The 22,181-nt window shown below is 31.4% G+C and overlaps 1 protein-coding gene across 1 annotated transcript; it reads right to left on the bottom strand.

Annotated features, from left to right (window-relative positions):
- Positions 1–15,750: 15,750 nt before the first annotated feature.
- LOC105140050 (chromo domain cec-like protein) lies at positions 15,751–18,466 on the bottom strand. The gene is made up of 2 exons (XM_011046719.1): positions 18,290–18,466; positions 15,751–17,344 (listed from the first exon to the last, which is right to left on the bottom strand). Exon 2 carries the CDS (start codon positions 17,302–17,304, stop codon positions 15,979–15,981), a length of 1,326 nt encoding a protein of 441 aa, XP_011045021.1. The 5' UTR covers positions 17,305–17,344; positions 18,290–18,466; the 3' UTR covers positions 15,751–15,978.
- Between the last annotated feature and the right edge of the window lie 3,715 nt (positions 18,467–22,181).

The following is a 22,181-nucleotide window of genomic DNA, read 5'->3' as shown; positions in this document are numbered from 1 at the left end:
TCTCTTTTAAAGGGTTTCACATAATGGCCTCCTCTTAGGGCCTTCTTTTTTAGGGTTTTTATCTAATTGTCCCTTCTCCCTCTTTTTTATATACACTAAAGTCTGTATTTATAATGTCAGAGTCCTTTGGCATGTGAGAAGCAAAGTTTCAATCAAATTCATTCTTTTTTTCAAAGTTTGAATTTAATTAAGAATCAAATTTGAAAATGGATAACTATCATTATCTTAAAGATAAAGAATATTTTGAAGATAAAGATAGAATAAAAAAGTACATTGTAATCCTTAGCAAGTCAGTAAATCACACTTTTCATCGAAATAAATCTCTGATATTTTAATTTTACATCTTAATCATGTAAAAATTAAATTAAAAAGTTAGTGGGTCAAAATTAGGTTACATCAGTCAATATAGGCATATTATTGAAATTGGTCCCACACTTTTTGGTCACTGTAAAGTGCCATCACAATTCTAAGGTTATGCATTTGAAACATTTTTCTATTTAGTTAATTGCATGCCCACTCCTATACTATGTAGAAAATCACCTTTTGAATACTTCTTCAATCTGTTTTAGATGATAATTTTTTCATATATTTGGGTGTTTGTTCTTTCCTTTCCTTCGGCAGTACAATGTCTATGAGTTAAATTTTTGTTCTATTCCTTAGTTATTGATTAGTACTTAAAAGTGCATTTTTATCATGGTTTTATATCATCATTTTGCACTTGAAGTATCAATAACTCCTTAACCAAAGCATGTTTTATAATAATATAACTAATAATATAAGATACCTTTAATTTATGGTAAATGTCTATTTTTAATGCAGGCCTATCACATAAATGAAAGGATTGATTGATGACTTGAAGAACTTAAATTGCAAGGATAAAGAGATGGCCAAACTTAGAAAAGAGATGTCGGTGCAATCCAAACCGGAACACTGTTCGGTAAATGGGTCATATCTGGAGCTATATATCTCAGATTTAGGTCCAATTTATATGGATGGAAAGGTAAGACATAGGCCTACAACTTTCATATGGAGCCCAAGATCTAAAAAGGCCATTATCAAGTCCAAATTGTAGCAACAACAAAGAAGCCCGAATCTGTCTTCCAGCCCGAGCACTATTCGGTATTTTGGCCATATCTGGAGTTCTAGAAGTCCAAATGAGCTGAAATTTTTACACAAGAAAGCTGAGACAATTGCCTACAACTTTCATGTTTGCAACTGGCTCCAGTTTTGACGTTATCAATGACGTTTTGGGCAGACAAGAGAAGATAAGGATTGTCACCAAGTCAAAAGTTGGTCACCCACTTATCAATTAGTCATCAAATCAATAGTTCCCAATTTTGGCCTATAAAAGGAGGCATTTGCCATGCATTTAGGCATCTTGGTTTCCAGATCAAGATCATGCTCTTCCTTTCTCTCTTTGTATTTTTTATGCTTTGTTTTCATTAATATTAAGTTTATGCCTTTCATTTCCTTTCCTTTACTTAGTTAACTTTTATGTTCTTATTTTGTTTATCTATTTTGCTTTCTTTCATTATGTCTAGCTAAGTTAATTATGTCAAGGTGAAAAGGTTACACTAATGGTGTAAGAATAAGTATAATGTAAACTTAATATGGACTTTAATGTTTGATACTAACATGTTTTATATTTGTTATCTTGTTCACTCTTTAATACTTTGCTTGTTAAATGACTAATCTTGATTTATGTTGTATTACTGTTGTTGTTATTGTTGTTTTATAATTGTTGTTTATAATTTGTATAATTAACCTCCCTGTGGTTCGACCCCGGTCTTGCCGGGTTATTTATTACTTCGACACTCCTGCACTTGGGAGAAGACATCAATCTTTTAGTCGTGTCAGTTATAGCTTTTTTCACTTAGGTTATTGATGCCTTGATTTGTTATCTAAATAACTTTACATTGCTCGACATGTTAAATTTCTTAAAAATATTTTTTCTTTTGAGACTTTTAAACAAATACAATCATCATTTTTACCATTAACCAATACTTTCTTGCTATTTTTTACTTCACTAGACCCTTCAATTTTCAATCTACTATGTCCTCATACAACACATCCCCCATTTTCTAGCTCTCCTAATGTCTCAGCTCCACCTATCACCTCCTTTGCTGATAATTGTCCAGGTATAGTTTTGGTTTCCTCTAATAGAAATGCTTCTCTTATTGTTTGGGGCACTCCAAAGTCTGTTTTAGTTTTAAACCAGTCACTAAAGTCAACTATTGTTATGTCACCACCTAGACTAAACTTGATGGTTGGTATTTCTTAATTATTGCTTCCACCAATTTTCGTATCTAATAGCCCTTCTCATACTCAAGTATCAAGATAACACTACATCGTTCTTCATCCAAGATAGTATAAGATAACACATTTTATTATTTCATCTCCTTCATAAATGTCTTCTATCCCTAACCATGAGCCCCTTAGTTTTCAGAAAGCCAATAGATATGTTCTTTGGCACCACTTCATGTAAGATAAAATTCAGGTTCTTTATTCTAATGGTATGTGGTCTCTAGTTCCTCCTTACCCTTTAAGAATGTTTTTGGTAATCGTTGGACATATAAAATTAAAAGGTGAGATGATGGTAGTGTTGAGTGGTACAAAGCTCGTTTAATTGTTATTGATTATTAAAGAACATTTAGTCTTATGGTTAAACCAACTACAGTTCAGTTAGATCTTATTATTATTGTGTTTTAGGTTTGAAAGATTAATCAACTGAATGATTATAATGCCTTCTTGAATGAGATATTTTAAGAAGAGGTTTATATAAAGCGACCACTTGGCATTACTCATCCTACTCTAACATCTCATATATGTTGTCTATATAAGTCATTATATGGTTTGAAATAAGCCCCTCAGACTTGGTATAATCATTTCAGTGACCATCTATGAACTTAGAGTTTAAGCTTCGAGACCTCATATCCATCCATTATTTCTTAAGCATTGAGTTTAAACCCACATATGAGAGAGCTATGTAATCCAACACAAATATGCTCTTGATATTCTTCATAAAACATGTATGTCTTCTTATAAGCCTGTTGATACTCAAATATCTCTCTTCTTTTAAGTTGGCAATGATATATAGTGATTTGTGCTTCAACTCTACATGTTATAGATAAATTGTTAATGTTTTTCAGTAACTTACCTTTATAAGGCTTGATTTGTGTTATGTTGCGAATAAAGTATGTCAATTTATACGTGCTCCCACTAAAGCTCATTGGACCACAATCAAGTGTATTTTGCACTATTTAAAGGCCATGGTTTCTTATGGCCTACACATCACTTGTATTTTAACTTTATATTTTCATGGTTTCACTAATACTGATTGAGTTAGTAGTGTTGATGATCAGAAACCTATAAGTGAGTATCTTGTGTTTCTTGATACTACTCTTATCTCATAGAAATCAAGGAAATAAAGGATTATTACTTATTTTTTTTATTAAGAATACAAAGTCTTAGTTGATGGTACTGCCGAAATCTTATAAATCTTACGAGCCTTGGTCGTAGAAACAATCATGAAAAATAAGATTGTTACTTATTGTTTCTACAACTATGCTATGGTATGATAACTTGGGTGCTACTTAACTATCAGTCAATCTTATTTTTCATGCTCGCACTAAACATACAAGGTCAATTTTTATTTTCTTCACGATAGAGTTTCCAAGCATGAGATTTAGGTTCACTTCATTTCTTCTAAGGATTAGCTTGTTGATGTTCTTACCAAATCTTTCTCTTTTGTCGTCTTTATTCTTTTTTGTCCAAGTTTCGTGTGGAATGTTCATTTTTGTCCAAGTTTCATGTGGAAGCTCTACCTTTACCTTGAGAGGGTATATTATAAGAAGTACACTCTTGAATTATAAGATATAAATATAAAAAATTATATTTACCTTATATAACTTGTAGCTCAAATCACAGTGTTAATATTATGGACAACCCTAATTATATAATAAATAAAAAGGATGGGCCTCCAAACATTTTTTATATCTTAACTCTGGCGAAGAATCCTCATTGAAGACAACATCATGTCTAGCCAAGAAACATAATTACAAGACCTGATGATGATGATGAGTGGAGTAAATCAACTTAAATTTTAATTAAAAAAATTCATGGAATAATTTTTTTTTTATCAAAGAAAAGTTTGAAAAGATATTGTTTTGATAATTTTTTTGTATTTTTTTGATTGATCTAGTTGGACTAGATTTTAGATTAACAAATCATCGTATTAACTCTTTAAGCTAGATTTTGTTATACTATCTAATGTTGTGGACCAATAATTTCTTAATTATCATAAATAATTGACAAATAAAAAGCCATAAATTTCTATCATAATCTTGATTCGTGTTTCATGGTATAAAACATTACTCTAAACGACATAGAGCAGTAGTAGAAACCAAATATTTATATGCATGGCTCCATGGTAGAAAAATTTATTGGGAAAAAAATAATTTTATATTAAACTTTGTTAACTAAAAAACAGATTTTTCCATAATGATATTTTGCTCATGAGGCATGAGTAATTATGATTTGAAATATGGAGGATCATGATTATGTACAACATTGATCTTGGAGATTAACACTTGAGGAGGCTAAAAGTTTTCTTTCCCTTTAGGAGTTAGATATGCTAGCTCCTTGCAATATTCTCTTGTTTGGCTAAAAGTTACCCATTATAAAATATTTTATCTTTCAATTATATCCAATATGGAATAATATAATACTTCAAGAACCGATAATTATTGTATTTTTTTCAGGCTTTTAGTAACAACTTAAAAGTGAAGCAACTGCTAAATATTTGATTTTTGAAGATATTCAAAAGCTGACCCAGATATATATATATATAATTACAATATACAGCTAGGGTTTACGCATCATCTGCACAAAACAAACTGGCATAAACCACTAGTAATTCCAACTTTAGTGAGAAGATGAGGACCAGTCTTTAGAAAAGGTTCATAATCCAAGATATGATGAATAATTAGTGTGTGCGCGCGCGCGCGCGCGCGTGTGATGAATAAAGTTGGAATTACTAGTGATTTATGCCAGTTTGTTTTGTGCAGATGATGCGTAAACCCTAGCTTATATATATAAGTACATATTCCTCTCTCTATATATACTAATTATTCATCATATCTTGGATTATATCTCTGTATTTGAATCTTTTCTAAAGACCAGTCCTCATCTTCCCATTAAAATTGAAATTACTAGTGATTTATGCCTGTTTTGTGCAGATGATGCGTAAACCCTAGCTGTATATTCTGCTGCTAAAGTTTTGTTCTGGATATACAAGTCATGGGGTGATGCGCGCTAATGTTCATGGAATATAGTGAAGTGGTGGGCCGGTCTGGTTGTTGGAAACCAGACTGGAGCATGGATTGCCAATTAGTCCTCAAGATCTGGAAACATCGAGCAGGCTTGAGTTGTGGAGGAAACTGCAGGATCGTTAGAGCATTAAATGGTGGCCTTTTGTTTGGATGATGAGCGGACAGCTTAGCTGATAGGGACAAGACACCATCTCGAAATCTAAGAAGCCACACGTCATTCTTGTCAAACACGTTGTCATTAAGGAATAACAATTTAATATGAACTTTAACAGATACCCATGCAGCTCCACCTAAATAGGTGTGTTTTTTTACAGTTAATTTAATCTGTAATGGATAAAGTTAATTTAAGAATTTATTCAAATCTAATTTGATACACACACATGTAAGTATATATATCTTAATATAAATATAACACATATATAAAACTTTATAATCTTATTATTTAATATATATTGTGCTACTTAATATATATATATATATATATATATTATTTTATTTTATTTTATATTAAATAATAAATAATTGTCGAATGATCAATATTTATATAAATATAAAAAATTTAATGGATAAAATATAAATATTTAATTTTTTTACCTAAATAGATTAAAATAAAGAAACCCAAAGTCCTGAGTAATTATTGCCTTCTCTGTCCTTCCAAGGTCAAAACAACAAACAAGTTTTTGTTTTTAAGCTTTTAGCCACACAATTATTTGTGAAGGGACTCTTTGATGGTCTAACGTTGTCAGATGTTGTCCTCTCACAGTTTGGGCAGAGCCCCAACACGGGACTGATTTGAAATGTTGGGGCTGATTTGTAATGGAGTTAAGTGCAGCTATAGAGGAAGCTGAGGTTCTTGCTATCAGGAAAGCAATGGAGTTAAGTGCAGCATCACCGCTTGCTCATCAGGTCAACTGGATTTTTTAGTCGGATTCCTCTGATGATATTATATGGCTTCGGAATAGAGTGGAGTGTACAAAATGGAGAATGCAGAACAATTTCAATGCAATTGCCATGCTTTCCGAGGCCCTGACGAGATCAGTTAGCTACTTCTAGTGAGAGTACTTTAGACAGACCTAAAAAGTCTGTAGCATCATGTAAGACTCTTAGGGCCACTGTTTCTGTTTTCTGCTATAATCATGGTCATTACCTTGCTGGAAATTTGGTTACTGAAAAAGCTAACAAGACACCATATAAATGTTGTGGCTAACGTAAGAGTTTCAGGAACCACATTAATGAGGTTTCTTGGCGTCACAGAAGGAAAAAATTAATCTGTAAATGACCATATAAATGGCTTGATGATGCCCCATAGAAATTTAAGAACATGTGAATAGAAGGTTACATTTTTCCTTAAAAATAATAATTTTAAAAATTGAATTTTAGATTACTTGATGTACTCAACAGGAACTTTTGGCTGCCATCAAAGTTCATCCTCTAGCTAAAAATCAGTAGTTTAAAACATGAAGTAAACTTCTGGAATGCAGCTTCATCCACTGAGGAGCAGAACGGTATTTGAAATAATTAATGGATATTTTAGAATTCTACCAAAGTTTTGTAAAAATTTCAGGAAAATAACATTTGTTAAAAAAGTATTAGGACAAAAATTATTAGGAAAGTAACACGGTACATATAGTTTTAACTCTTATATGAAAAAATAAGAATTTTAATTCTTGTTCAAACATTGCAACAAAGATTTCTTGAATGATGACTAGTATATCATCCACAAGTCTTGAGATCAAGATATTTCAAGAAGGACTTGTCTTAATGTAAAATAAAGGTAACACATACAACTTAATGATATATTTTATTTATTAAATAAGTATGAGTAGGTTTTCTACTTGGTCTCAAAAGGGTCTCACATCTGTCTAATGATGATTTTTTAAAAAATTATATATGAGAGCATTGCGAGAAATTGTTAAGGCACACATGTTTAGTAGTATTAAGTATGTACTCAGATATGAATATGAGTTGAGTATTTCACATATATGAACTTTGACCAATAGTTATTGGGTTGATTGACAATCTCTTACCTAACTTACAAGCTTGTGTATGCTTTAAAAAATTTAGACATGTGATGTATAAGACAATTTTATATAATACATGAATAAATATGTATATAATTTAAAGCATATAAAAAAATAAAAAAAATGCAATATTAATAATAGCATACAAACCAAACAATGAAACACAATAATAATAATAAAAAAAAAAGTAAAGTTGAGTCCATAAAGTCCTTAGTGGAGTAGTCATTCTGTCGTACGTGTGCGACATTATGACAATGCGTCCACTCTTGGATTACTGTCTTATTGGAAAATGGGGTAGATAAGGATTTCTTGTCTTTTCAATGAAAAGAGAGAATGAGAGTAATCACCTAATATTTTGATAATTAGAAACCCTGACTAGTCTCAAAGATCAGACATAAAGACTGGTTGTAACAATGAAAAGTATTGACAACCTCAAATATGCCCTACCTAGGTAAGTTGCATTATTTAATTGTATGATAAAAAACTAAGGTATTGTCATATTTTCTAATTGTTGGCCTATAGTTTAAAAAAAGTCTTCCTCGATAAGGGATTCTTGTTTTATTGAATTAATTCTAACCATTCTAATGTTAACAAAAAAAAAAACTATCTTTTTAATATCAGGAATATGTTTTACATATAAGTTCGTAATCCAAGATATTAAAAAAATAAAAATAATTTTTTATATTTTTTTAAATATTGACTTAGTTTTTCATGACTTTAATAAATTGATTATTAAAGCAAAAAATACATACTAATACTTTCTTTTTTAATGAAAATATGATATGCAATTTTCTTATATGCTTTGAAAGACTTTGTCATATGTATGAAAAGAAATATTTCTTTTGTTTAGATTTTATTATACGTTTAAGAGAAAATCGTATATTTTAACACAAGATTTTTATCTTTACAGTTAACATGATCAAGAGATTGATATCTTTTCTCAAGTACAGAAGTGTTGAAGTAATAAATAACCCGACAAGATCGTACTCTAACCACAGGGAGATGAACTATATAAATTATAAATAATATATATATTTAATAAAAGAAAGAGTTTATGAGAATTTTATGGGATATTGATGTAAGGATTAAATAAGGATAAAACAATTGTCAAGGTTAAAAGATCCACTAATAATATTTTAAATAACTATATTATAAACTTTTTTTTATTACTCAACTAGAAACCATACATAAAGGAGGTTCCAATCGGATTATAAATTGTGAGCATGATTACATTAGTTTTCTTATTCAAATAATGTTAATACTTATAAATATTGTCAGATATTCATGATGTTAATTTATATTAACAACAAATCAAGTTCATTTCATAGCACAAGTATTAGTTAAACCATATAATAAATTATGAAAGGGTCAAACATTTATTGTACCAAGGGTTATACAATATAAATCTAGATTAATCATTTAACAAGCAAAGAATTAAAAGTAAATAAGATAAAAAAATACAAAACATGTTAACATTAAACATTAAAGTCCATGTTGAGTTTACACTATACTTATTCTTGCATCATAGTGTAACTTTTTCACACATAATAAAAGAGATAAAAAAAAAATAAGAACATAGTTGTGATGAAAAGCATAAATAAGAGATTAATAAAAGCAAAACTTAAATATTACAAAAATACAAAGAAACAAAACAAGAATATGATCTTGATCTAAAAACCAAGATATCTAAATGCATGGCAAATGCCCTTTTTTATAGGCCAATATTTGAAATTATTTATTTGATAACTAATTATTCAACGAGTGTCACCTTTTGACGTAGTAATAATCCTTATCTTATTGTTTACAGAAAACGTCATTGCTATCATCAAAATTTAAATAGATAGTCCTCATGAAAGTTCTAAAAAATTATCTTAGCTTTCCAATAAAATAAGAATAAGGTCATTTGAACTTCTAGAACTTGACATATAGGTTGACCACTAAACAATGTCAGGATTGTAGGACAATTTTTTACTATTTTGTTGTTGCTACAATTTGAACTTGAAAACTATCCTTTTGAATCTTGTACTCTTTATAAAAGTTTTAGGCCTATGTCTTAGCTTTTTACTCATATAAATCATCCTTAAATCCAAATTCTATAGCTCCAGTATGATCCAATAACCAAATAGTATTCCAATTTGAATTCAATTATTATGTCTTTTCTAAGTTTAGCCCTTTCTTTGTCTTCTCAATTTTAGTGGTTAAACTCATCAATCAATCCTTTGATTTATGTGATCGACCTACATTTAAGATGAACATTTACCATAAATAAAAGATGTCTTATATTATTAAACATATTATTATAAAACATGCTCTAGTTAACGAGTTGTTATACTTTAAGTGCAAAATGATGATATAAAACCTTGATAAGAATGCGCTTTTAAGTAGTAATCAATTAAGATATAAAGAAAATAAAGAAGAAAGAGAAGGAGAGGGTAAAGCGGACTTGCCCTTGCTCATGGTGATGAAGAGGAGAATGGCTATGGTTCACGGTGGTGAAAAAAAAACTAATGGCTACTATCATTTTTCCTTTATATGTAAAGGCATAGATTTGTTCTTTTTCTTTCCTTCCTTTTTATATTTTTCATGCCCTCTTCCTCTGTGTTTTTTCTTCTCTTTCCTTTCCTTCCTTTACTTTTTTTCTTTCTGTTTTTTCTCTTTTTTTCTCTCTATTTTCCCTTTCTTTTCTCTTTGTTTTTTTTCCTCTCCCTAGTTCTTTCTCTTTCTAGTTATCCTATGTTTTTCATTCACTCTATTTTTTTTTTCCCCACCAGTCTCCTCTATCTTTTTTCGTCCCCCTTTATTGCCTGGTGAAGGGATATTTATAAAGGCAGGGGGAGCGGGAGCTAGCCTCCCGCTATCCAGTCATGGTGTAGGAGGAGTAAGAGCTTCTTTACCCCTGTCCAATCATTGTGATAGGGGAAGGTGGCAAGGGCGGTCTCTATGTAGCTGCTTACAAGGTATGACTCTCGTTTCTTTTTTTCATTATGGTTGTAGGCCATGAGGGGGTGTGGGTTTTATTAGGGTTTGGACAAGTGGGGAGAGAGAGAGAGAGAGAAAGGCGTTTGCAGGGGAAAATTCATCTTTTTTCCCTGTTTGTGTGCATCTAGAGAAAGAAGAAGAAGTTTAGTGCAGTTCAAAATGACACCATGTTGTGCTTCTCTTCCTTTTTTAATGTGAACAGTGCATGAAAGCGGCGTCGTTTTTAACAAAACACATCGTTTTAGTTAAAAGAAAAAGGAGTCAAAATGTGTTAATTCCAAATCAGTCCCTAATTTTTTATATATTCAATCAAGTTTTCAATTCAATTTTGATTTTAAGAATCAATATAATTGTATCCCCAACAAATTCAAATGTCAGCCCTAAAGTTGGTCATCTTTTTCATTTTGGTCCTTGATTATGAATTTGCGCATTTTGACCCTTAATTGATCAACAAACATCTACTTTCTTTAATTAGTCCATGAGTCAATCAATTTTAGTCCTTTTATTCATGCTTATTATCCAGCTTGGCCTTTAGTTTTGGATTTCTTCAATAAAGTCCCTAATTGCCCATCAAACTTCAATATTTGTGCAATTAAGCTTCTAATTTAACCAAATAAACACTTAAAAATTATAATTGGGCCCATAAACTTTAATTTCTTCTAATTAAAGCCTAAATTGACTTAAAAAGGAATTTTTCTTGCATTCAAACCCTCTATAAATTTAATTAAAACTTCAATAAAATTTAATCAAGTCCTTAAATATCTAATTTTAGACTTTTCTTTCGCAAATTAAATTTTCTTTATCAATAGGGTCTTCATTAGTAAAAAATATACCATCAAATTTTAATTTTATATTTTTGAACTTTCTTAACCAATTTTTAGCTATTTTTTAGGCGCTCTAGCATTCTCTTCTCATTGCTATTTTTTTTGTTTTTTTATCAAATATATTTTTTTATCGTTTCTTATTTTTTTATAAGGATCCAAAAATGGGTAACAACAAGGGTAAGACCCTTCATTTATAAAGGTTTGTAGGGGCTCTCATATCATTTTTTCAATACCGTATGATATTTTTTTTATTAGTTGATATTTATTTATAGGATCTTGTATTTATGACAAGATATCTTAAATATCTCGTCACGTGTTTCAAGCTTTCATTGGCCAAGAAACATATGAAATCCCATTTATTTTTAATGTCATTTATTTTATTATTTCATGTAAAACTAATATAAAAATAACATATAAAAAATTCTAATTGGTGGAAATTTTTTGTTTCCATAGGTGTAATTGCTTCCCATTACGGAGGATATAGGAGGGAAGGACACCACTTATGGTTATGATGAGTTAGTTATGGATTTGCTTTAATTAGGCTACATAGATAGTTTTGTAGGGATATTTATGGAATTGGTTGAGGAGGTTCAAAAATACAAAGATTGACATTTGATGACATATCATTGACTGATGAGAGTTTTTTTTTAATGATAAAAATTTGATTTGAGGAAGAAAAGTTCAAAATCAAATGTTTATAAACTCAATTAAATTTTATTGAAAGTTTAATTACATTTATGAAGGGTTTGATTGCAATAAAAGTGATTTTTATGTCAATTTATGTTTTAATTAGAAGAAATTGAACTTCTAGGGTTAAATTATAATTTTTGAGATTTGATTTGGTCAAATCAAGGGTTTAATTATATAGCTATTGAAGTCTGATGGTCAATTAGAACTCGATTAAAGAAATCCAAAACCAAGGACCACAAAAAAATAAAATTGAAGGACTTAATTAGAATTGACACATTTTGGCATCATTTTCTTTTAAATGAAACTATGTATTTTAGGTAAAATGACATAATTTCATGTACTATTTAAAAAAAAAAAGGAATAAACAAACGATGTCATTTTGAACGACATTATAAGCTTTCTTCCCCTAGACACACAGGGAATAAGGGAAGAATAAGCACCCCTAGACACACAGAGAATAAGGGAAGAAGAAGCATTTTTCCCCTTATTTTTTTCTCCTCACTCTCTCTGTTTCTCTTTTTCAAAACCTAAAAAAACCAACAATGACCCGACTTGTCCCTTTATTGACACCACCATACCCTGCCATCATACCAAAATAAAGAAAGAGTCATGTCCTACAGAGGCAGGAATGGCTATGCAGTAGTCACCCTAATACCACCCTGCTCTACACCATGACAGGACAGGGCAAGGTGGCGCTCTCTCCATCTGCTTATAAATACAGAAGGAGTGCAGGAACCAAAAAAGGAAGAAAAGGGGGAGGGAGAGGAGGAGTTAAAAATATAGGAGAATAGAAGAGAGAGGAAGAAGATAGAAGAGACTAGAGAGAAGGAAAAAAACATAAAACAGAGAGAATGATTTTCTTTGGCTTACAAACAGATAGAAAACAGAGAGGAAGTTGTTTCGAGAACTAAGGGGGACAATCATAACATAAGAGAAAAGGAGGGGAAAGAAAACAAAATAGAAAAGGAAAACCAAGGATGGCTTTAGAGAGAAAATAGAAAAAAAAATGAATAGACAAAGGGGACCAATAAAAGGTAGAAGAAAGACCCTAACAACAAAAGAAAGTGAAAGAAAACTCAAGGAGAGCTAAAACAGGAAAGGAGAGGAAGAAATTGATCTCAGCACATAGAAAGGAAAGAATTCTAATAGCTGTCGCCACTCCTCCTAGTCGTTGCCGCTGCCGCTGCCACTACCACCTTCAACCACCACTGACGGCCACAACTGTGCCTTGCCAATCCAAGTAACCTTCTCACCCCCGCTACCCCTAGTTTATTTTCCCTTTCTTTTCTTTCATTTGCATGCAGAACGTGGGTCGTAATTAGATAATTACTGTGCTAAGAGTAGTAACTAGCTAATTATATTTAGCTGGTTATTGTATTTAACACAGTAACTAGTCGTTTGTTTGGCTGGAACATCAACCCAGCCCATGTTGTTGGGCTAAGTCCAGCCTTGTAGCTGGGCCAACATAGGCCCAACCCATATAATTAGGCTGATTCAACCCAGTTTTATTTTTTTAAAAATATATATTTTTGAAAAAAATTATGATTTCCCTATGTATATTTTTTATCCTACTCCATTTTGATTAATATCAATCTGTATTTTTATATCATAAAGATATAAATGCGGTATTAAAATTTCAGGTGTTTCAAAAAAATATTTTTTTATTTTTTCATACATATGGTCAAGTCTCTCAAAGTTAAAAAAATCACATTGAATTTTCATACAATAGAGAAAAATTCAAAAAACAATCTTTTAGCATGTATTTTAGATTTAATAACCAGTTTATTAAAGTTACGAGAACTTGGCCAATATTTCAAAAATCCAAAAAAAAAATTTGTTTTGTCTTAATGTATGAGATTATGAATTTATACATAAAATGTACTCCCAATATTAAAAAGATAGTTCTTTTATAGACATTAGAATAGTTAAGCTTTACTCGTTAAGATAAGAACCTCTTCACAGAAGAGAACTTTTCTTAAACTATAGATAGACTAACAATTAAAAATACAATAAAACCCTAGCATATATCGAACAATTAAACAATGTAACTTCTATTAGGTAGGGTATATTTGGGGTGCTAATATCTTTCCTTTACACAACTAGTTTTTGTACCTAATCAAACCCTAGCATATATCAAACAATTAAATAATGTAACTTCTATTAGGTAGGGTGTATTTGGGGTGTTAATATCTTTCCTTTACACAACTAGTTTTTGTACCTAATCTCTAAAACTACTTGGGGTTTCTAGTAATTAAAATATTAGGTGGCGACTCCTTTTTTTTTTCTACCAATAAAAGATAATGATTCCTTATTTGTCTATATTTTTATATAGATACAAACATTATACTTATAAGAGGGTGATGGATGTTCGTAACAATGTCACACACATACAAATAATTTGATAAAAAAATTTATAAATTTCAATTTAATTATTAAATCACACTTAAATTTGGGCAAGAGGTTTGAAAGGTCCAGCTTTACAAGAGGCTTAGCCGAATAAAATTTGTCAACACTTTAAAAGCCTTCAAATTAGACCTTGAAAGTACTATCCATGTCAATTTTGTTATTTCTTTTTATTTTTATATTTCCTAGTTTATTAGTAGTTTTATTTTATTTTTTATTTATAATTACGATTCTTAATTTTCTAGGTTGATTTTTTTATTTATTTGAGTTGTAAAGTGACAGACTATTCGAAACGAATTTTATGTGGTGACCTTTTTCTGCAGAATTTTATATTATTGTGCTGGTGATCTTTCTAATATTGTTTCCATCAATGTCATTGATCCACTCCTCTGGAAGTTTGGGTTGCTGGAAAAGTTCATCAATGTTTGATCTGATCCCTTTTTCCTATTCACTGTGATCAAGAACCGGTTCTCAAAGTTCAATAAGATAGCGTTACCGAAACGGTTTAGGAGAAATGGTCACGATGAACAGAACTACACAGAAAAATATTAGACAGTAACGAAAACATGACTTAAAAATTAGTAGATCAGAATTGAAAGAAAGCTTCGTGAATGCTGTCTCATCCGGTTGTAATAGTAGGAAAACTTTAGAATATTTAGAATTGTAATTTAAAAAAAAAAAAATCCTCCTTTTCTATCTTTCACTGTACATTGCATCAAACTATCTTTGTTTGTCTACATTTTTACAAAAAGATGAAATCACACAGGGAGGATACAGAATTGATCAGGATTGGGCCCCTTTAGGATAACCAATCAAGAAAATAAACTTTCTACATGGCTTCAACTTGAGAAAGTGGCGTTTGGTTTCAATTCTTATTCATGCTTCTTCTTCCTCTAGGAGGAGAAGAAGGTTGAGCTTTAATGGTCCAAATTAAAATTTTCAGTTGTAGCCATTGAACATGTTGAATCGATAATCAAAACAAGTCTAGGTGTTGAAACCTGAAAGGTTCAGAACTCAGAAGTTATGGTTCTGATGAAGATATTGATAAGAGGGCAGAGATTTTATTTGCTAATTTTGGATGGCAACGGTTGATGGAATGGTAGGTTTCTTTGCAGTTAAATATATTATAAATATGATTTTAAGAAAATATTCTTTAGGCTATATCATTTTTTTGCCCCAAAGAAATTTTTGTGTCAATTCTATCCCCAAACAATTTTGGTTTTTCTCTATTACAACTCCTTAATTGAAAATCTTGAGTTCCCTACAAATGACTTGCTCATTGCAAAAAAACAAAGTATAATTTGGATGGATATATGACCAAATCTGAATGGAATGGCTTGATTGGGATTTCTGAAACTTTGAAGACAGAATTGATCTGTTCATATAAAGTCATTAGTTGTCGTATGATGAATTGAATACAGCAATATTTGTAAATATCATCAGGGAAAATCTAGTTCAAATGCTAGTTGTCAGGAATTATCAGCAGTAAGACATATGTACCAGTCTATAACAAACGTTTTCATACAAAAAATTCACAGATTAAGTACATGTTCGTGGCTATGTATCATGAAAAGGAAAACAGAAAACAAACTGGAGTCATGTATTCTAGAACATTAACAGCAATGTTTTTCTAAAGACAACAATATCCACACATCAGCAACCTTGAAATTAAATAAGCTTCAGCTACTCCAATTCAGTGGAGAATTGTCTGGATGTTGTCATCAGTTAGGTTTATTTAGAACCAGATTCATAGTCTATGACTGTCTCAAAAGCCCCAACCAGTGCCTTCACCTTGTTCTTTCTCTCCTCAAGTAGTTTATTCTTAGTCTCTTCGATCACATCATTGTATGCAGCATGAGATTCCTTCTTGTTTCCTTGTACAACTTGCTTATTTTGCGAATCAGCTGCATCTGGTGCTTTTTCTTCTTCATGAGCATTTTTCACTACCTGATCTTGTCCTTCATGGGGCTTAAGTTCCTCACTTCCTTCATTACCTTGGTTCATGTCTTCATGCTTCTTTTCTTCACCCACAAGTTCTTCATCAGAAACTGCATTGTCTTTCACAATGTTCTCTTCCGCTCTTTCTTTATCAACAGCCTCAACTTTGGCCTCATCTGCGATACCCTCTTCAGGGTTAGCATTAGCGTCGATGCTTTCTTCTAATTTGCCATTGTTCTCCTCTCCTTCAAGTTGGTCTTCGTTTTCTTGATGCAACTCAGTTTCTGTTTCTTCAACTGGTTTTGCTAATGCGGAGACTTTAATTTCTCCTCCAGCGACAGTGGGAATGTTAGAACCCTTGATGAGCTTCTCATCTTCACCATTGTTAACTCCAGTTTCTTCAGCATCAATATGCAGTTCCTCATTTTCAGCCTTTGGTGAACCAGAAGGAACTTGTTCCTCGCTCACATCATTCAGTATCTCTTCAGTTTCATTAGCCAAGAAAGACTCTTCATTGCTTTCCAGCATGGTTTCAAGATCCAAATTGAGAGTTCCATCATGACCAACTGGCTCCTTCGGCAAAAGAGGAGCATTGGTCACTTTCTTGTTAGAGAGACTAATACTCCTCCCTATTGTCCTTGTAGTCAGTGGCTGGTGAGATTTTCCAGGCTTATGTGTTGGGGCATTCCTGTCCACAACAGTTTTTGGTGAAGTAACATTTTTTGATGAAAAAGATGAAGATCGGGCAGTGCCTATTATTCTGTCCCGACCCAGTCTCTCTTTAGGATCTGATGAGGGGTCTAGTTTTTGTACCTGGTGATGAAGAGATGGAGGCCTATCAAAGGATCTTCTTCTAAGAAGAGCTGGCTTTTGAGTGGTGTCTTCATGGCTAGTTTTCTTAACTTGTTTTAAGGGCTCAGGTCTTGAGCTAAACGTAGGCTTAAGGTAGTTTGGGATAGGTTTTCCTGATGGGGTGCTGGAATTATCCTTTTTCGTGGAGCCTGATGAAGGGCTGGCTGGTCTTGAAACTCCTTGCTTGCGAGTACTCGTGTGAGGATGTGAAGAGGGTGTGGCCTTCTTCTCCTTCTTCAAGGTGCTATTGGTTGCACTTGTTGCCATATATTTTCAAATTTTTGAGCTCAAAAACTTCTAAAAGATCCTGCATTATCACAGGAACCCGCAATCTGTAATGAATTGCTCAATTTCTATTGTCAGAATAGATTAGTACTTCTTTTCTTGTTTCTACATTTGGGTTTGCGAAGTTTTTTTCTATCTATGATTTTATGTCCAATAAACAAGAAAAATTTCTATAATATATGTCCAATCATATGCTCAAAAAATCACAATGTTTGTCTCTAATTTGCTTCATTTCCATCCATTTAGTGGAACCGAAATGATGCAATTTGCAAACCTTCATTTATATATCACCATAAACTAGTATCTTAAAACTCATTTATTGCACCATTCTCTTTGCTCAGCATAAACTAGTATCTTAAAACTCATTTATTGCACCATTCTCTTTGCTCAGCATAAACTAGTATCTTAAAACTCATTTATTGCACCATTCTCTTCGCCATTGCTCATGTCGATGACCAAGGTTTAATTTATGTTCTATAGGCAAAGGCCGGTTACATTCAAACAAAGAGAAGTGATTCGTATTCACAATGAATCTTATTTCTCAGGAAAAGAATAGCAAGCTTGAAAACTTCATCGTTTATGGAAAAGAAGAAAGGAGGTGGTGAATGATTTTTGTCATCTAGGGCAAGGTGCCGTTCATGTCTAGGGCAAGTGGGTACATTCAAATGAAAGAAAAAAAATTCTGAAGCTAAAATGATTCTTAATTATTCTTGAAGATTTCTTATTATATATGGAACAAAAGAGAGGAATTGGTGACATGAATTTATTTATTTTTAGCAAACACTTTGTTTAAGACCATATAGAAAATCGATCATGCTAGCTAGAAACGAAAAGAAGATTTTCTTTGTTTGGTTTCTTGTAAGATAAACAAACTACAAACTAATCAAAAAAACAATAGAAATACAATATAGATTGACATTACAAGCAAAAAGAGAGCGAGAGATGGCTTGAAGTACATGTTTCGTACCTTGATCAAGGCAAGGAAATGGGGCTAGGAAGAGTAATATTGTTGATTGCTATGCCATGAGAAAGCAAAAGAAATGAGTATATGAAGAAAGGAGAGGAAATATGGTTATTGGGATTTGATAAAGGAGAGTGAATTGCGCAAAACAAAAGGAGAAATGGTGGTGGCTTTGGTTGTGGAGATAATGGAAGGCCATGAAATCAATAATGATAGATCATCGGTATCAAGCAACCTACACATGTGGAGGAGGGAATGTTGACCTTTTCAATGCTTAGCAACTTAATTCCCTTTCTTGGTACTCACGTACACATAACAACGTTTTTAGTTGTAATTAATTAAGCTGTTAATTAAAGAAAGAAATATCAAGTGTAGGTAGTTTCATTATAAGGTATGGTAGTTATCAAAACAATTATATATATTTGTTGTGTGATAGAATACATCATCTAAGATTAGATGATATTGTCTAGAGTATTAAAAATTGTGTCCATGTCACATTAATGGTAACCACATCAAGTCTTAAACTCTGTTCGTTGGCTCACATGGTTAACTATATAGATAAATATTTGTTAATTTTTTTATATTAATATGTTAAAATCATCTAAAAATATTAATTTTATATTTTTTTAGTTGAAAAATAATTTATATAGCAGAAGTAATCTCGGTGTCAAATAAATACTTAACAGGTTGGATTAAGCAGTTATATATCATTAGAAAAATTATGAATAAATTAGTTTAAATATTGAATTTTGCTTTATCTAAATATGATGGGAAAGAAACTTAATTCTCGGGATTTTATTTAACAATCGGTAAATATCAAATGTATGAAAAGAAAAACATAGAGAAAGCCTCGATACAACCGATCTAATTCATCTGACAATTAATTTATTGATTAAATAGAAACAAAAGGAAAACTTGGGTTGATTAATTTTAAAAAAAAAAATCAAAGAGAACAAATCACTCATGCTTTCTCTATCAAGAACTCATTGCCCTTTCTTTTGATTAAGAGATTTTCAATATAAAAGAAAAAGAAAAGGTTAAGATTCTTAGATTTTTATTATTTTTTTGTTCAATTGAAACGGATTCTCATTGAAGTTAGCAAGGTGGTCTCCGAGCAAATGATGAATTTTCATAAACTAGTTGCATAACAAGGTGGTCTGTGATGGCTGCTTAGCCCACAAACAGGTCTCTAATGATATTTGATAAAGACTCCAATGAATAACAGCACAATCCTTGTTATTGTGGAAGAGAGTGATCTCATTCAGATTGGAGCCTGGCCATGGATCGATGTATGTCCACACATATGCAAAATGGAGTTTCACTTTTCTCCTCCATCTCCCTCGTTTCCTTCTCAGGTTGATAGAGAAATCCACCTACTCATACAATTGGCTGTATCTGCTTTTTCAGACTTAATTTGTAGGCTTTAAGGCAAAAATATATGAAACTAAGGATGGTCAAATGTTTTTTTCCCTTAAAACACAACCAAGAAGGAAAAACAGCTGCTTGTTTGTCTAATTGCGTTTGGCAACTCATGGTTCTGAGTCGTCGATGTCCGCGAGATATAGTTGAAATCTTTCAATACTTTCAATTTTGCCTGGAAATAATTTGGATCTGTTCTCAATTGGGTCCCTTTATATCTTTTTTTTTTAATAAAAGAAAATTAACTACATTTAATAGTGATGAATTCACGATCAAAGGACTCGTATGGATGGAAAGTCTCAAACTCTTAAAACTTGAGGGACCAAAGTTGATAAGAAAATGTCTAAATTGAGGAAGAGCTGAGGCAAGAGGGTACTTTTCAGGTTAGTCCCTTTTCTTCTTTTTTTTCATTAGACTATAGCTGTGATAGCCAATAAGCCATTGACAATTGGACTACAGAAAACTCCCTCTTCTTGGTGATTAATTTATTGCTTCAAATTTGTCAGCTTGTCCATTTCTTCTCTCTCTTTGTCTTCGTTTTCTAGCTACCGAGAGGACCGTAACAAAGAGATACAACAATTTAAGACATGTTTTGAAACAAAAACAAAAGGGTTTGGTTTTGTTGAACAGGTCACCCTCCTCCTTTTCCACTTTGGAACACCAAGCTTAAACTTAGTTTGTGTTTTCCGTTGCCGTTTTGGTTTTTGCGATTAAAAAAATAAAAATAAAAAATATAATAATTGAAATATTTTTAAATGTATAATTAAAATAGATAAATACTGGATTAGCCAGCCAAATACTGGTGCTGGCAAAGCACCTCGAAACCCCACTTTTGCAGTTGTTGTGGAGGAACTTGGGGCTTTAGGCAAGTTCCTGAAGGCTGTGTCCACATCATCATCAAAAGTGACCTGTCATAGATGGTGGCTTAAGCCAATTTGTGCATAATCTTTTTTCAGACTAATTTATTAATGCAGGTCATGTCTTTCTTTTCTCTATTAATAATTGGAGATGATTTGTAAATTGATGATGGATGTTGGAGAATTAAGCTATTCTGTTTTATTTATTTATTTATTTATTTGCAAATCTTCTTATGCTTATCTTAATTTAACTAGTAAACAAGAAGATGGGGGGAGGATAAGTCTGTCATGGGTCTAGGTTAGTGGCAAAATTGGCTCTTCCTTGTGTTACAAGTGGCAGTGTAATCCTTGTGTTCATACTGTTTTCTTGTTGACATCCTTTCTTTCCTGTTTGGGATATTTTCAACATTTTATAATTATAATTATAATTATTACCAGTTATACATGTAACATATTGGATAATAAAGTGAGTAAGAACTCTCTCAATCACTGGGCCTGAGTAGTTTTGTAAAATAAAATAAATGAGGTCTTGAGTTAAATTCTCATATTCATCCGTTTATTTCTGGTTTTGAAAGAAAAATAAAAGTTTTGGTTTTATTTACCCACTATAACTCAATCTAATATCTTTAAACTGCATGTTGATTAATATTTTTTTAGATCAAATTGAATATTAGACAATAAATGAAAGGTAGCCGGTTTTCACTTAAAAAAATATTAAAAACGATAATTATATTATTATTTTACAAAAAAAACACCATATTATAATACCACATCACCTTAAAAAAATATTTAGTAGCAATAAAATTGTCCTTTACTACCTAGCTTAATTATATCACAACTAATATTATTATTGAATTTTCTTCCCTTTCGAGTTAGAAGTTGATTGAATTAATCTAAATTAATCTAGATTAATCATAATAATATTATTTTAATTTTTTTAAAATTAAAATGAATAATATTATTTTATTTTTTTTTAAATTAAAATTAAATCATTAAAAAAATAAAAATAAAAACCAATCTTTTTTTAATGGAGTCACCCTAGATGAATTTCTAAATAATTTTTTTAATGTCCAGTGTGGATAAGTACAGAATGAAACTACATTTAATAATTATGTTTTGGGTTAAAACTATTTTTTATATATAAAAATAAGATGAGAATTTTCAATAGATGAGAATCAAAGCCCCACGAGCACCTACTTTGAATATTGTGGGGTTGGGGACCTTTGCTCGACTCTATGATAAAGTGATGGCCAAAACAATAATTTTTCTTTATTCTTTTTTTTTTTAAATTGGGATGACCATAATATATATATATATTAGCTTAATAAGTGACATTTGTCAACATAATTAATTTAGCAATGCCTTTCAACAGCACCACCACCACCACCACCGGCCCATCAACAATGAGAGTTTTTGAACCTTTATTCCGAGAAACCACTATGATTTGTCGTCTCTTAAAAAGTATCATAATTTATGCCGTCCTTTCCTATATAGAGTACACAAGAAGGTAAATGATCATTAATTATTTGTGGTATTTTTGTTGGATTATGTAATAAATTTATATTTTATGTTATTCTTTTAATTAAGCTTGTGTTTTATTATTGTTCTTGTGATATTCACAC

This window comes from Populus euphratica, unplaced genomic scaffold, assembly GCF_000495115.2.
Source record: "Populus euphratica unplaced genomic scaffold, PopEup_1.0 scaffold100.1, whole genome shotgun sequence".
Lineage (NCBI taxonomy): Eukaryota > Viridiplantae > Streptophyta > Magnoliopsida > Malpighiales > Salicaceae > Populus > Populus euphratica.
The sequence above is the reverse complement of the archived record's forward strand: the minus strand, read 5'-3'. Positions and strand labels throughout refer to the sequence as shown.

What these genes read in the sequence shown, in the direction of transcription:
- LOC105140050 (XM_011046719.1), bottom strand. Translation starts at nt 17,304, where the DNA reads ATGGCAACAAGTGCAACCAATAGCACCTTGAAGAAGGAGAAGAAGGCC.